The sequence below is a fragment of the Lingula anatina genome, chromosome 1 (assembly GCF_051362555.1).
Source record: "Lingula anatina isolate TDL-2025a chromosome 1, LinAna3.0, whole genome shotgun sequence".
NCBI classification, from domain to species: Eukaryota; Metazoa; Brachiopoda; class Lingulata; order Lingulida; family Lingulidae; genus Lingula; species Lingula anatina.
The window spans coordinates 60,368,492-60,385,095 of record NC_141767.1 but is presented as its reverse complement, the minus strand read 5'-3'; the positions used below and the strand labels follow the sequence as shown (position 1 = coordinate 60,385,095).

Here is a 16,604-nt window from a genome sequence, read left to right as displayed (position 1 = left end):
AATACACCAATGAATGACTTCTTGCCATGTGCCTGAAATATGAAACAAAACCACACCCACTGCAGACATACAAAACTTGCATGGCTAAAGCCCAATCTCTACCTCACTTGAGAAACTGCCTACTGATGCCAAAACCTTTCCTTATACATGTTTAAATCAACATACTCAGTGCTAGTAGGCTTGGCACTCAGCTGAGCTATGATGTGCTTGTCAATCACACAAATTAAAGGCAACCCAACATGGAGAATGTCTCTATCTGGACTATAAATGCAGATGTCCGTGCATTGAGAACGTGCAGCATGAAGAAAAACATGAGTATTGGCCTCCTTGTGATTTGCAGATGGATTTTCAGTACTACTGAACCCACTGACATCAACAGACAAACACTTATCTCTCAGATCTCTTTCAAAACCCCCACTCATAATAAATCTGTGTAAACCACTGATAATCCCAGGAACAATTTCTGTAAACTGTGTGGCTAACTTCCTCTTATTGGTACAATTATAAGGAAACTGCTTCCAATTTCCTGGAATTCTAACCTTCTCAGATATTATTTCAACATCTGGAACAGATGAGGCATCAACTTCAAAAGCACTATCCAAAGCATGGTACAGTGGTACCTTTTTCACCATCTCTTCTTTTCCTTTCAATTTCTTTGGGACTTTCCCTCTTTAGATCATCAAACACAAGGTACTTCCTTAGCAAGCTGTTTTTGGAAATATGGCTCAACAACTTTAACTCTAAAAACGACAAGGTATATTCACCAAATGTGGTTATACCAGACAGAGACACAGTGTTAAGTGGGAACATACCATCAGTCATAAAACATGCATCTTTGGAACTTATTAAACTATCGGGCAAACTAGGCATAAAAACTGGACCATAATGAGCACCATACACTTTGAACACAACAGCCTTAGAAACTTCCTGTGGCAGGCCATCAGCAGAACACAGAGCCCTGGGAAGGGAAATAAGCTGGTTCAAAGACTCCAATGGCTTCTGAGTTGACTTTGAATGAGCAATCTAATGCTTTAGACTTGCAATTACTAAATTCTGGTCCCTAATCTCCTGTTTTTGCTTTGAAACAGTCACTTTATTAACAGCAAATGCCCTCAAATTCCTTTGCCTTGATGAAAAGACAGCTCTTGAACTAATACTCAGAGTATAAGTCTAAAAATTGGTTTCCCCATGGTACAAAATGATAACAGATCCATTGTAGCTTCAACTGATGCAATTACATCAGCAAAAATATGACGGAGGCTATCAGTCTCTGGACATTAACTAAATACACTTGATTCATGGAGTTTCTGAAAGTATGAACGCACCATTTTTTCTTCTTCCTCATCGGACTTATAATTAGGAATATTTTTACTTGCTGGACTAATCTGACCTAGTACAGAACTTTGTGTGTCAAGATTTTCTAGAACTGTAGTCCTGTAGGGAAGATAAAAATAAAGATGGGCTTAGTCTTTACTCTTTGTATAGACACCATTGCCTGTTTCACATTTTTGTTTATGACCATCTCATGAGCTTCATCAAAACCAATACTGTGATGGTTATCACCAGATTAACAGCAAACCCTCCTTTTAAAAAATATCCTAATACATTTTCAGGAAACTCCTTCAAATCTGAAAAATGATGAGGCATCAACTTCAAATACAAAGCACTATCCAAAGCATGGTACAGTGGTACCAATTGACACATACAAGCATTCTCACCCAATCTCTTTTTCTGACAGTCAAGTACATAAGGCACCATCTGTTCTGTTTGAAAAGAATACCAAAACTAAATGCTTTGCCCTTTAATGACATTTCAGCACACCACTGGTGAAAGTCATTTTCAAGTTCTTGTAACCTAGAACTAAGCTGCAACATGCCATCACTAGACATCTGGCCACTTTCAACATTTTCTAAAAGAACCTGACAGCCTCAATTAGAATCTTTATGTCTTTAGAATATAACAGGCAGCTATCGCTTGATATAACCCTGTCCTGATGGCCTAAAAGAAACTTTCAACAACTTTCTATAGTGCTTCGTAATACTGTAGCAGAAAGTAAGCCCTTATATTCCCCTACCACAGTGTATGTTGTTCCATGGTGATGTTCTCTGGCAATTCTCTAAAACCTGCATCTAAATACACTTTCATAAGGGGTGTCTGAGTATTCGTTAAGAGATATAGTTCACTTTGTAAGCAGGCAATAAACAATACTTGGGTTTTACGAATATATTTATTCTTAGGAGATAAAAATAAGGCTTCTAGAGATACCTGTAAGAAGCAACAAAGAATCATAATAAGTAATAAGAAGCTACAAGAACGTCAGATATTGTTTAAAAGAACGTTTGGGAATAAAGCAGCAAATTACACTTACTTTAAAACAGAATAATTGTAGGTAACAAATAATCCCTGCTCACAGACATCAAACCAACACAAAAAACTCCAACATCCAAACAATGCCGAGAGCGTCACACCCTCACCAGTCCATGGGTGAGCAATGTCATCAGCCCCGCACGTCGCTGCACATCGTCAGTGGCAACAACGTGTAACAGAGTACAACTTAAGTAAGCCAGCATCCAATCCATATCAGACCCATACTCTTTCTTAATCTGAACCAGGCACGTGGGTTTTCCCATCACCTGCAACTATAACACGCTTTAGTTCAGTGCCAACCTTCAGCATACTATGTATGATATTAAGACAAACTATGATAATGTCCTTATTGTCAGCTGGTTCAGGCAAAATCCCTACATAGGCATATGATGATTTTCTGTCTGTGCCTGATCACCCATGGGAAAATCCTTTTTTTTTTTTTAAAGTTAAAACGCCTGGAATTATTCTATCACTCAGTCGTGTCTGAGCAGTAAACCTGTGTATATTGAAGTAGCTGTTGCTGCCGAGCTGAACCAATTCCTTAGGCTATACAGAATCTCTCTGTTTGCATGTCTAACTTTTGTAGCTAGTGTATGAGGATAGCCATTTTCCTTAGTACACAATCGTTTTCAAATTACCGTATAGCTGAAAAAAAACACGACTATTGGTACGCGTATGATCGATAACTGATTTAATTCTCGTAAGATTACCATCCGCCCCCTTCCTTATGAATAGGTATTACTTTATTAATACAATGCAACCGTCGTGTAGCCGCATGTTAGAAGACAATGTTTGATTACGCACAGCAGTAGGAGGCCGCTACCCCTTCCCAGCAAGGAGTCAACACAGCAGCGCGTAACCCGGGGTTAATTAGGGGTTATTAGCTGTCCATTTATGATCGGTATTGTTCGTCTTGATTGCAGCACACTTCCTACTCACTATTGGTTCGACCGCCTCTTCTTTAAATGCTCTCTCAAACCTTTCCTCAGTCAGCCGAGAATGGAAACTAGTTTATCTGCCGATAAACTACGTCGTTGATGTATTATTCGGCATCATTCTACAGTGGGTCATAAGGCTCTATCTATCATTTTTTTCGTCTCGCATTTTACCAGATTAAGCTGACGCTCGAAAACTAAATTTAATGAATAATTTTCTCACGTGCACCGTATCCAGCTAATTTTACGACAATAACTACCACGGCACCTCCGCCATTTGCAATTGTAGACGAACCACGTGTTTCCAACTGATAGGCCAATACAACTATACCAGACCCATTGTACGAGAAAAGACCGTTTATATTTAATGAATTAAAAAACATTTGAGGATTGCGATTTTCTATTGATATACTATCGATGGTATCCCTGTATTAAATCATCCACTGCTACCCCCTCTTTTGTAGTGTAGCATGACTCGTATCACAAGATGGCCTTAGAAATGAAGTAAGACAGGTCTACACTCTGATAGTTTTTAGTCTATTATTAACCCTAATGTCGTTGCTTGTCATTCATTCTTGAACGACAAGAATGATTATCGCAAAATTATTTGCCAGGACATTTAAAGGCTACTTCTTAACGGATTTTTTTTTTATTTGCACTGAGTCCAAAATGTTCGAGGACGTCTCTGTCGTTATCGCCGTTTCTCGGACGGAGTCCCAGACAAAGGATCGGAAAGTTTCTAAATAAAAGAACTTATAAATGCTGCCACTAGCCATCCTTATTGTTCCTAAGTAAAGAGAGGCGATAATGAACTTTTCTTTCTTCTAGCTTAGTCTGTCGACTAAAATGAACAAGGTTAGGCCTACAATGCAACCACCTATTATTACGACCATTAATGAGGTTCTTTGCTACACTCCCTTTCTTCATGATCGCGAAACCAGTGGGGTGCTGTGTTTAAAATATATAAAAAAGGGTCTCGCGAGGTGAATCTATAATAATGAAATAAAAAAATCCAATGAATAGGCCTATCTAATAAACCATGAAGCACGAAGTCTACTGTAGGCCTCTTCTTTGACCGACATCACATTTTTACATTCTTTGTTTTAATAAGAGGACGAACGTGGTCTAATTTGTCTTTTGGTGGTGTGTGATTTTGCTCGAAGTAGCGGAGTCAAGTAAATCGGTGATTTACCGTTGGTAAGAGTAGCGATCATCGCTCCTGCGTCCTCATAGATTACTTTCTAATCACCCGTAATTAACGCAGTCAGGAATAAGCGCTCAAAAAGGGGTTTTTGTATCAGGGAAAATTTTAGTATTAATCTTATGTTATTATGTATCTGTATTATGTAATCATGTAACTCATTTTCCCAAGGCAACCACCAATTATGACGACCATTAATACAAAACATAAGTTCTCTGCTACACTCTCTCCTCATGATCACTTGCTCGATCGTGAAACCCTGGAGGTGTTGTATATATATTTGGGGTAGTTTACTATAGCATGCTACACTCTCCTCATGATCAGCTGCTCGATCGTGAAATCTAAAGTGAAACCCATGGTTTATCTAACAATGGTTTAAATAAATAAAAAGGGTGTCACGGAGGTGAAGCTGCTTAACTCATAAGAATAACGAACGAAAAAATACGATGAACATTTAATAAACCACGAAGCACGTAGGCCTATGTTTGACCGTTATCGCCTTTTTTACATAAGATGTCTCAACAAGAAGGCAGATGTAGTCCAATTTGTCTTTTGTTGGTGATTCTGCTTCAGATGGCTGAGATTAGTTGATCGGTGATGCACCGTTGGTAAGAGTAGCAATCATCACTCCTGCGTTCTAACGGATTACTTTCCAACCCCCCATAATTAACGCAGCCAGGAATAGGCGCTGAAATAGGGGGTATTAAATCAGGAATTAATTTTTGTAATTATGTATCCGTAAAATAAGAATCGTAACATTATCACGTATTTTTCCTGATGGAAAATATCATAATTTATGCACACTGATCGAATTATAAAGAAAATCTCCAGATGTAAACAAAGGTCAGTCAAGTATCACTCATCCCAGGCTGCAGGGCAGATATAGAGAATTGAATGAAGCGCCAGTGATCTGGCAACCCTACAAATTTGTCATAATGATTCATGGGCAAACAATAGAAGCATGATATTAACACCTTTTACAGTGTGAATGACGACACCTTATGAGGCTTTTGTTTCTTCCCCTGGGTTGGTATTGCAAAGTAAGTATGTTGACGTAAGTGTGTTGACTTTTGCATGTTCAAAGGAGCAATGGAAATGTCATTTCAAAACAAAGAGCCACATTTCCCTACTTAGGTGGCCAAAATATTGTCAATGAAACGCAAAAAAGACAAAATCACCAGCTGTTACTGACTGAGTCTAACTCAAATGCAAAAAGGTACGCACAGCGACAAAGCGCTATTGTAAACAATGACCCGACGATGAGATCAATAAGATGTATAAAATGACTATTTGTACTATAAAACTGTACCCCTGCCCCTATTTGTATATTATTACACACACAAGGCCACCCTATACCAGAGTTACAGATTGATTTTTCATTACACAGTCTCTTGCACTGAAGAAAAATACTCATAATTAATTTGCGGCCCTAGTAGAGGGTCTTCTCTTGCTTTCTCTCAAATCAAAATAAACTAGCAAACATGAAAATTGGCAAAATGTATTAGAATGTAAAGTGTTGCGAACCCTTTAAACAAGGTGAATGGTAATATGCACGTTTAGACAAGTTTTAATTTTAATTTCAATTAAATTTAATTTTAATTAAAATTGATATTACCAAAATTAGTAAATGTCGTTTGCGTCATGTATCAATATTTTTGCGCATAATAGTACCTACGTTATAAACATTCAGCAAAGATATTTGGAAGGCCGCTCTTTTGTTGTTTATATCAAAGGAAAACTATATGATACCCATCGTATCAATCATTATACCATGATAAGAGATTAGCATACTAATTTATGTCCCCAGTAATAATAACTTTAACAATAACAACAAACCTTCCTACTGTGCTTTCCGTTGCAAAAACAATTAGCCACGACTGTTTTATATATTAATAGATATTTCTAATAATGACAATTTCAAAATCTTCAAAAGTACCGATAGGGACACGAACTCCCGTCGGGTAGGTTACAGACGACTCATCGACGTTAACCGTTGTTCCACCAATTCTATTATTCACGCACACAGATATCGACAGCTCTGTATTGCCGCGCATGCCGAAGCTTTGCGGAAATTGCCGAAGGCTAGGAAAATTCTTCAAAATATACTTTTATTACATTTAATCAAATCCAGACTATCTCCCACTGCCCTGAGGTATGGCTAAAGGCTTTCAGTTGTCATCAGACTTTGTAATTTGGGAGAAAAAAGTGAAACAGTAACTTCTGGTGATGAATAATAGGTAATAGTGCTGCAAGGTGTTGTTTTTTATCCCTGATGTACGAGTAGCTTTTTCTACAGTTTCTATAATTCTCTTAACGTATGAACGTATCAGGTTTTCTGATATAATAAGACTTTGATAAAATCAAAACCAATAATACTTTTAAAGTCGAGAGTCGGGATAAATATCGGCAAGGCGGAGATATGTCCCGCCGGCGCTTCCGCAACAGCAAGACTGAAGGACGCAAGTTACAAAGCAAAACATGTTTAGTCAAGTTAAAGATTTAATTACCGGTTTAACTTCGGCGGCAGTGCCTACTGCTGTGAGCAACATGCGCTGTCCATCGTAATCCCCCTATCATTAACACTGTCGGGGACGTGCGCATTAGCGCGTCTGATGTAGACAGCGTGTGCTATTAAAGTGACCGGGGACTTATTAGCTATAGTGTATGCAAATAAGTAAAGTACAGTTCATTTAACAGCAAAATTAATCAGTCTCTACTTTTTTTTAACTTTGAAAACACAACATAAAGTATACTAACTGGGTGAGACTGCCCAATTAGTTTCTGAATAACAATTCTGAGTAAGGGATTATTCTGTCCTTTTATTTTGTTTCTATGAGTCTTATAGGAGACTTTATTACTCTCCCACTACTTGTTTGAATTGCTATCCAAGGAAATTCTTTTGTTTTGCTGGGTATTTCCACATATAACTGGTACGTTGTTTTCAATTTGGGTATTCTCTGTATTGTCTCCATTAAGTAATTTTGGGTCTATTGGCACTGTTGGACTGTTGTCATTGTCAGTGCGTAAATCATGCCAGTTATGCCTATACTTCTGTCCAATTTCATTTACTACTATGTAAGGTCTAGGAGTTAAATGTTTTTCCAAAACAACTGCTTTTTTCCACTTTCTATCATGCCATCCTATCTGCGAGACAATTTGAGTTGAACTGGTGCCCATGTTTCAACATATTCTGAATTTTGACATTCCTCCGCTGGCTCATAATCTCTTCTGCAGTTTTGGCAATAACAGCTCTAGCTTCTGGTTTCCATTGATACATAGTAGCTCTTTTCCTGCGCCTCAAATGCTGTGCAATTTCCATGTTCCGGCTAGTGTCTTCACATTTGGGCAATCTCTTTTCACAAGGTGCTTCTTTGTTACTGTACACACAGTCTTTCCAGGGCTAGGTACTTCAGTTTGCAAAAGGTGAATCCCACCTTGTCTGTAGGGTATTTGGCTCTGTATGCTTTAAACACATCTTCCAGTGTGGACTTCATATTTTGCCACTCAACTCACTCTTTTCCAACTTCTATGGTAGCTTTCTTGTCTGGCACCATCTGGCTTATCCCTGGACTTTAAAAAATGACCTGATTTTTTTCTTTAACTTCATTAATATCTTCTCAGTATTTTTAATCAGAATTGGCAGTTTCATCCTTCTATCTTAAATTCTCATTGGTCATTTTCATGTTTAAGAAAACCCTGCCAAATGTGCAAACCAAAAGGGCCTTCATACAACATCCTGCCAAAACTTTATAGCAGTCTTAATTCTAATTTCTGGAATGTAACATCAGCTGGAGATCTAAATGTTAGCTTTCACTGTATAGCTTGTGCATATTGTGGTGAGATCATTATCATGACTTATGCTTACAGCATAAAGTGTCTTGACTACAAATGTATACAATTTTTATTTCAAATAAATAAATAGATAGACCCCAACACGTTTAAACCTCTACTCCGAATTTCACGGACATACCCCTTTTTCCAGGTGTTTATTCAAGTGGTATTCCAACCAGTTACAATGGCATACCACCACTTGGTTCCTCCTTTGCGTTGCAGATTTTTTAAAGATGTCCCATCGTTATTTCATACTCCGTATTACTTTCTTATTATCTCCAAATATATTTTGATAGCTAGTTTTTTGTTGAATATTTTTGCCCCTAAATGATTTTGGTTAAGTCTCAACTTGAATTGCCCACCACAAAGACCTATGCATGTAGTTCATACATTTGATTTTGTAGTAACTGCTGCTTGATACACAAAGTTGTTACACAAACATTCTGCTGTAACATCTAGCTTGTTAGTTTTACCTAGCAATAGTTAGAAAGGAATTGCTTTTAGCTTTTCTTTTCAGTGTTTATACAGTTTACCATAATCAGTCTTTCATTGTCTTGTGGCAGCTTCATATTTAATTAGGCCAATTTGCAATTTATATTGAAGCCCAACACAAACTTCAACAGACTTAATGGGATGTCAGTCACTTTTGTGAAGAATCTTTTTGAGTTCTTCCATCACCCCACCATTTAGGTACAAAAATGAAATATACTTCAACAGTGTGCCTTCTACCATTATCTCAGCAATCTAAAAGGGAGGGGGGAGTGAAGGTTTTATTTTTGAAAAAGATGTCTTATGGCTTTCTTCAAATTTTTTTAGCTTTACAATACAGCATGAAAGGTATAAAAAAATTTTAGTTGATGTTTCAAAATGCCCTGGTAATTTTTTTTAAACAAGAATGACTGGACTGTACACTATATACAATTGTCTTTGTTAAAAAATAAATTGGATTGTGGTTAGAGATGTAAAATGTACTTACTTCAATGAGCAATTTCTGTATCAATCAAGTGATGTATTAATTAGATAACAGAGATTATTACAATAACAGAGGTAAAATTAACTATAATATTTTACGTACTGCCCTTTTCACATCGAGAGGAACATTTTTCTGTATCTCACCAGGTCATGAGATTGACAGCTTATTAGCCTGGCTATAATGTAAGAGTCACCTAAACTGAGCCCTGATATTTCACACAGCCAGTTAACTGGTATACTTTTTATTGGGGTCGTGAAAGGTAGTAAACCCTGTAGTTAGGACCAGTTAAACTGGGACAATACAGTAGTAATGCTCGATATGAAAGGGGCATTATGTGTTATCAAGAAGGAAGAATGAAAATGTGAAGTGCATCAGTTTCCTTACTACTTATCAATGGTTATGTAGTTTTGTCATTTTTGAATGTTATAAAAGTATTGCTAGATTCAGTGACAAATTTTGAATATTGTAAACAAGATTTCTGTTCCAATAAAATGTGATATGTCACAGAGTTCATGCCTCTTTTTTTCACATCTTTGATTTTATTAACCTTTTCATAATTCTTTGAAATTCAGGCAACTTATGAAATTTTCCAAAAAGCATATTTTTTAAGTCGATGGAGTCATTTCTTCATTTTTTTCTCAATAATCCATTTCATGTCTAGATACATTCTTAGTTTTTAGGAACATGTCCACAACACCTCAAAGGCTCTAAGCTGGTAGTAAAATCAACATCTTCATTCCATTTTTAGTTGTTCCCATAAACCATTTTTAGTGTAAATGTTTGTAAAAATCTTAAAATTTACCCACTTTTACTTTTGCCCAGATTTAGAAACACAACAGCATTCACTCAATGAGATTATAAAAAACCCTGGATTCTGATGTACAACTTCCTTTATTTAAAGGTAAGCGTTTTATTATTCATGAATATAGGAAATGAACACAAATTCCACATTAATTTTATGAAACACTTGACGGGAAGGACTGGTACAAAACCAACATTATAAAAACTTAAAATTAGCTTATACACAGGTTTAAATCTACAAACAACTTGTTAAAAATAGAACTCTAAGTAGTGTGACAATGAAAAACAATTCCATAAAATAAATCCAGTCCCCAAAGTGACTGTAATAACTGACGTGGAATTCTTCTATATTCACAAATTTTCTATGATGCACAAATTACAGCTCCTTTAAATAGTTTCTATGTACACTGGTTTTTACAAGAGTTGTATGTAGATTTAATTAAAAAAGTTATAAATAACCATGAGCTATGTACACTTCTAACATTGCACTGCTGCAGGGTTGTTGATCAAAGTTCAACTGGAAGAATACAGCGAAATAAATAAGCTTCCTCAGTCAGTTAAAAATTATCACACAATGCATGACTGCTAGCAAAGAGAGGGCATTCCACCAAGCTGCTCAACACTTTTTGGAGGCAGAACTTGGAAGTGATTGGAACCTGCATTACATAGTCAGCTTTAAAAAAGTCCAAATGGCCACTTCTTAGATTAAATATTAAAATCAGGATCTTCACTCTCATCTTCTTCATCCTCCTCTTCTTCTTCTTCCTCAAAATCACTTTCATCTTCCTCATCTGTTGTGCTTATTCTCCTTTTCCTTTTCTTCTTTTTGTGTTTTTTCTTCTTTTCAAATTTACTTTTGTGCGACTTATGTTTCTTCTCTGAAGATTTCTGGTGCTTGGACAAGGATGTGGTAAAGCCAAGTGGAGTGAGGGTAATCTTCAAAGGCTTCACCTGATGCAAATCAATTTAAACTATGCATAAATCAACCTTCACAGCAGATGTGTAATACTACTACTACAACCCTACCATTTTATGTTATTAAGCTCTATTTTATAGATTACACAAATGCTTTCATAAAATATTTTTACTTCAGTGTAATTGTAATTAAAACCAAAAATTGAAGATTGTTTTAAGTAATTATCATCACTTGTTGTACACTGGCAGGTTAAAATGTAAAGTTTCAACCTCTGAAATGTGAACCCCTTTACAGGTGTCTGTTAATTGACAGTAAATATGCAACCGGTAATCACATCACTTAATAGACATTACTTACACAAGCTTCTGAAAAGCCGAAAACTTGGGATTAGAATTTACATAATAAAGCAATTAGAATCAAAGTGAAGTATGAAAAAATTTCTCAATATGCAATTTAAATAATTCTACACGTATACTGAACATGGAACTATAACTAACCAGCATTTCTGGCCTTAGTGCTTTGTCTCCATTTTCTGCTGCAACATCATCATCTTCATCAACTGCTCCACTGGAACCTGCATCCCCACCTCCATTTTCTGCCCCATCCTCTCCTGGCTGTCCATCTCCCCCAGCTGCTGGTGGTCTACTGACTGCTGGGGACTTGGGCTGAGGAGTGACATGCCCAGTGCTCTGGTCACTGTCATCCTCTGCTGGATCTACACTCAACATCAGCTGCTTGAACTGGGGACAGATAAGGAACATTGCTAACTGTAATATACAGTCACATTAAAGTCACACTAGACTAGACAGCTTCTTAAACTGATAACTGGCACAAGACACTGTTAATGACCTTTTTAGTTACTTTTAAGTTGAACTGAAAAGCTGCCTAATCTTCCTAATTCAATAAATATGAAGCATTCATCTTATCTTTTAATGATTCATGCTTACAAAGCAAGTCTCTCTACTTAAAACAATTATGTTCAATATTACAAGATTATCTAAAAATGTTTCTAATTTTTTAAAGCTGGTGCTAACCTCCAGGAAATCAGAGAGTAGCTGCCTCTTGGCCTCATCATTTAAGTCTTGAGGAGACAGTTGGTCACGTTTCAGCAGATCTAGAGCCAGCTTGGGATTGAAACGGTTCTGACCTTTACGATTCAAAGGTCTTTCATTCATTTTAGCAGGATCACTAGGAGAATACTGGCTTATTTTCCTAGAAATGGAATTATAAATTAGAAAACAGAATATGAAACTGAAGCTACTTACTTTGAAAAATATCAAATTCATCAATAAAGAAAAAAGCATTTTGCTTCTATTGGTAAAGACTGTAAGCTTGTTTTTGTATCAATCAATACTTACTGTTCTTTGAATCCAAAATGTTCCTTGAGATGTTGTTTCAATTGCATTAATAGAATACAACCCTGCCATTGCAGACGGATATCCTGGAGAGCAGATGTGTCCTCTGGAAACCTCCCTGAAATTTCAACTCTTTCAGTTACAGCAAGCATTAAAGATTAAAACAGATCTCAGTAACAAGACCCTCTATTTGCAAGTAATCTTTACTGCTAAGGCATCTTTCTACAATAAGCATATTAGCCAAACTTTTTTCATAAAAAAATTTAAATAGCATTGTCTAAAACAGTATCCAATTATGTAATCTTGAATATCAATAAAGAAATAAGAAGAATAAGAAAGAAAACATACCTAGCAATCTCTCAAATTCGTCCTCCTCATCATCATCTTCCTCATACCTTGACAAAGCTTCAGATTCACCTTCTTTCTTTTGCGTGAGGCCCTACAATTCATTAACAATGCTGGTATCAGAGAACAAACAAGATTACATTAAAATTGTCAAAGGCACATTCTTTATTATTTGCATAGCAGCAGACATGCTGAAATTGTCAGTCCTGCCAACTGACTGAAGCAGTTATCAAGGATTGAAAGAAAATTGTGTCCAGTTAGTCCAAGAAACTTGCAACCATTTTAAGAGGTGCCATTTTGAATTAACAGTTAGTCTAGCAAACAATTCCTTTGGTCCAGCATTTTTTTGTCACATATGCTCCAATTGTCCAGCTATTTTAAAAACTTTTCAGTCTGTTACAATCCAAGATATGATAAAATTCCCTTTACCTCCATAAAAGCCTGCACAAGGTTTGATCCAGACACCGAGACTATGATATCAGTCTGATGCATGATAAACAAAGGCTCATCCTGGTACTGGTATGGAAGGAATGCAAGGTTGTCAGCTATGTACACCATCTCATTTAGTGAGGTTTTCTTTAAAAAAATAAAGAAATTAAACATATTACTTTTATCATTTTAGATCCATTTCAAAACAATCTCATGGGAACTTCTGAATGGGGTTAATCTACAGTGGAATTGCCAAACAATATATTAAAGGTACTTCATTACAAGCAGTGCAATATCTTACAAATTATACTACAATCATTTATGACCAGGAGATTTCAAGAAATGTAGCAACACTAAAGGCATTTAAAGCAGTGATTCTATTACAACATGAAAGCTTATTTACTGTGCAGTGGCTAATAAAGCACTGGACTCAATGCTCACGTTTGAAGCATATTACTGCATGCACCAATGAAAATTTCTACACCTAACTAATACCATAATCTACTTAGGACAGAAGCAACAAAAAGCCACAGACTTCTGCTAAATGAAAAAGAGAACTTTCTGGATAAAAGTACGATAGAATGAGAAAGTGAAAGAAATAGCTGAAAGAATGTAAATTAGTGTCCCAATCATTTCAGTCCTGCTGAAAATATTAACCTCAAAACTGGTGTCCCTTTCAGATGGATCTGTTAAATTTCTCTGAAAAGAGAGGTGTCATATAAGAAGCGCCATGCTACAATGATAATAGCCCAGTGCTGAGAGACATCAGGGTCTCAAACATATAATAACACACACAAATGAACTGATAAAATACAACACTTAGAACTACCTTGTTCAAGTAACTATTTCTAAGTTAATGCATGCAGAATGAATATATTTACAACAAAGCAAGGAAAAAATCCTCCACCACTAATAAAAAAAATAACAGTTGGCATGCAACATATAACTGTTCCCTGAATTTTAACATTTTTCCTTAATTAAGACCAATCCCTAAAACATTTTGAACACATAAGAACTAAAAACAAAAAATAACGCTTTCAAATAAAAAACCCATCTAATCAAAAAAATTCTTAAACATATCAATAATCTGACCACTAAAATCCATTTCAACTCAACTAAAATTGTATTATTCTATATATTATTACTTGAATGAATTTAATACATAAAATGAATAATTAAAAAATATATTTCAAAAACACTAGCTTTTGTTTATCATCAAAAAATGGAAAAATATTAAATGAAGTTTTTCAGTCCTGTTAAAACAGTGTATTGAAATTTGTGACAATAATATACAGACTTACTGCGCTATCATCAAACATATTGAGTAGATTAGTGAGTAAAGCCCTGCGATGAGATCTGTTCCCCCTGATCAGCGTGTATAGGAACGCACAGAGGGCAGTGGGATTGTCCTCATCACGGATTCCACGGATAGGTTCATAAAGGTCAGCCTGCAGCAGCTGCTGAAGTCTGTAAGACATTTTGATCCCTGCAAGTGCCTTCATCTAAAATACAATCATCATTTCAATTATTTTTCTTTCATACATTAAATCTAAACGCATTTAGTTTTCCATGAGGGCTTTCACCTGTAATAAGAGATCAATTAAAAATCATAAAGAAATGTGGGATAATATGATTATAAATAAACTAATCAGTAAACAAATATCTTCACATGCATATAGAAGCACTTACATGTACAAATCCTGGATATTTCTTGTCAATTTCCTGCATCTGCTGATCTGCTTTCAGACGTATATTAGCCTCACAATCTGTGCTCATGCTGATTAGGTACGGCATACACTGAAATATAACGTTACCCAAGTTTTACAGCAGGCAATAATTACCAATGTACATTAAGTTAATCTTTCATAACTCTTGAGTATGTATACTGCATTCCCTTGAGAGATGAAATTACCAGGCCCTTAAATGATCATAAAACTGAAAATGTACATTTGCAGAGGAGATTTTTAAAATTAAATAGCACTTTCTGCAAATTAAACAACCCAAATATGTAGACCAAAATATATTATTTACTGTTATCTGGTGTAAGTAATTTACCTGTACAGGATGGACAAGTCCCTGCTTCAAGATCAAGGATATGACTGTCAGTGCTGTTATGCGAACTTGGAACTGTGGGTGGAAGAAAGACTCCAAACACTGTTTTAGGTACAGCTGCATAATTGTACTGGCCATGCTGAAGGAAACAATCAAGTCATAAAAAAACAATTTTCTATACATACACTGCTACTTTCTCAAATCAAAAATACAGAAGATCATCAATTAATGTATGATATTTAAACAAACATTAAGTTGCTGTGATTGACAATTTTGAACTAGAAACTCTGCTAACCCAGATTCAGCCAATCCCATTTCCTTGAGATCTTCCTTTTTGGCAACTTTTCTCCCTGAAATACAAATTCAATTCTTTACAGATACAATCTTAAGAACAGTATAAAACTGACAAATATTGAAAGATGCCAGAATTATATGCGCATCTGCCCATTAATACAGATGTGACTAAAATCAATTAATATACTCCAACCTTCCCAGCATGTCTTTTCACATGGAAGTATGGTTATATAATACAAAGGGCTTTATTTTCATCTGTCTGCAAAAACAGTCTTTATTTTAAAAGCATGGAAATTATTTTAATGATTTTTTAAACTGACCAGCTACTTACATTCTGCATCAGCCTTTTGCATTTTATCTTCCTCCTCTGTGAGGTAATGCTGAAGGTTCCTTAGCACCTGGTTCTTTAGTTTGACCGGGGCATCTCTGTAGGTGAGCAGACCATGGTACACCTGCTTCAGTGTAGTCCCTAACATGAAGTCATAGTAACGAATGCACATGTAACCTAGGAAAAGGAAGAACTGGTATGTAATTTATGAACATTAGAAAAATCATAATCATTTGGAGAGAAAGAGATTTCATATACAAGCAGTGTTCCTTAACTTGTGATGTAGCAATGCTACACAGTACACAAGCTCACTAACACAAACAAATTTATTGTTCTGAAAAAGAAAAAGTTATTAGTTCCCTTTTACTATAATGTTGAAAGATTTTAAAGTAATAATAACTCTTCCTTTGAGATTCAAAATTCTGCATGAAATACATTGTAAACAACGCATGGAAATATATTCTATTCTATGTTATTGTAGTAAAACTAAAATCTGTTCTTGTCAATAGGGCTTTCGATGCCCTTCTTCCCGGTCGTCAAGGCATCCGTTGCTAATGATGTAAAGGTGTCACGCAGATTCTCGCATTCGAGACCAAAATAACATGGCGCCAAACGCGTTGATGCAGACGCAGACGTAAGTTGCAAGTTTTTGTACAGTGCGTCGGATAACAAAAAGCCCAGAATGGCACACATTGTGGATATAAATGCATTTTTAACAAAAAGACGAATATATCTCATGAATTTATATAGTGTTGTTGTTGTCTGCTTTTCCCGCGG

The 16,604-nt window shown here is 36.0% G+C and overlaps 1 protein-coding gene across 6 annotated transcripts in view; it reads right to left on the bottom strand.

Moving 5' to 3' along the window:
• Nucleotides 1-10,179: 10,179 nt before the first annotated feature.
• The window catches only part of LOC106171530 (nipped-B-like protein A), a 34,869-nt gene continuing 28,444 nt past the window's right edge, over nucleotides 10,180-16,604 (bottom strand). For 5 of the 6 annotated variants that reach the window (XM_087002016.1, XM_013551925.2, XM_013551950.2 and 2 more), the window contains 12 exons: nucleotides 15,831-16,004; nucleotides 15,501-15,555; nucleotides 15,209-15,344; nucleotides 14,843-14,950; nucleotides 14,455-14,655; nucleotides 13,811-13,852; nucleotides 13,154-13,300; nucleotides 12,728-12,818; nucleotides 12,383-12,497; nucleotides 12,059-12,236; nucleotides 11,522-11,764; nucleotides 10,180-11,059 (listed from right to left, as the gene is read on the bottom strand). In XM_087002016.1, the coding sequence (XP_086858142.1) occupies nucleotides 10,814-11,059; nucleotides 11,522-11,764; nucleotides 12,059-12,236; nucleotides 12,383-12,497; nucleotides 12,728-12,818; nucleotides 13,154-13,300; nucleotides 13,811-13,852; nucleotides 14,455-14,655; nucleotides 14,843-14,950; nucleotides 15,209-15,344; nucleotides 15,501-15,555; nucleotides 15,831-16,004 (1,736 nt within the window). In that variant the 3' untranslated portion in view covers nucleotides 10,180-10,813. The remainder of the gene's footprint in view (nucleotides 11,060-11,521; nucleotides 11,765-12,058; nucleotides 12,237-12,382; nucleotides 12,498-12,727; nucleotides 12,819-13,153; nucleotides 13,301-13,810; nucleotides 13,853-14,454; nucleotides 14,656-14,842; nucleotides 14,951-15,208; nucleotides 15,345-15,500; nucleotides 15,556-15,830; nucleotides 16,005-16,604) is intronic. The other variant, XM_013551941.2, reaches the window with a different exon arrangement.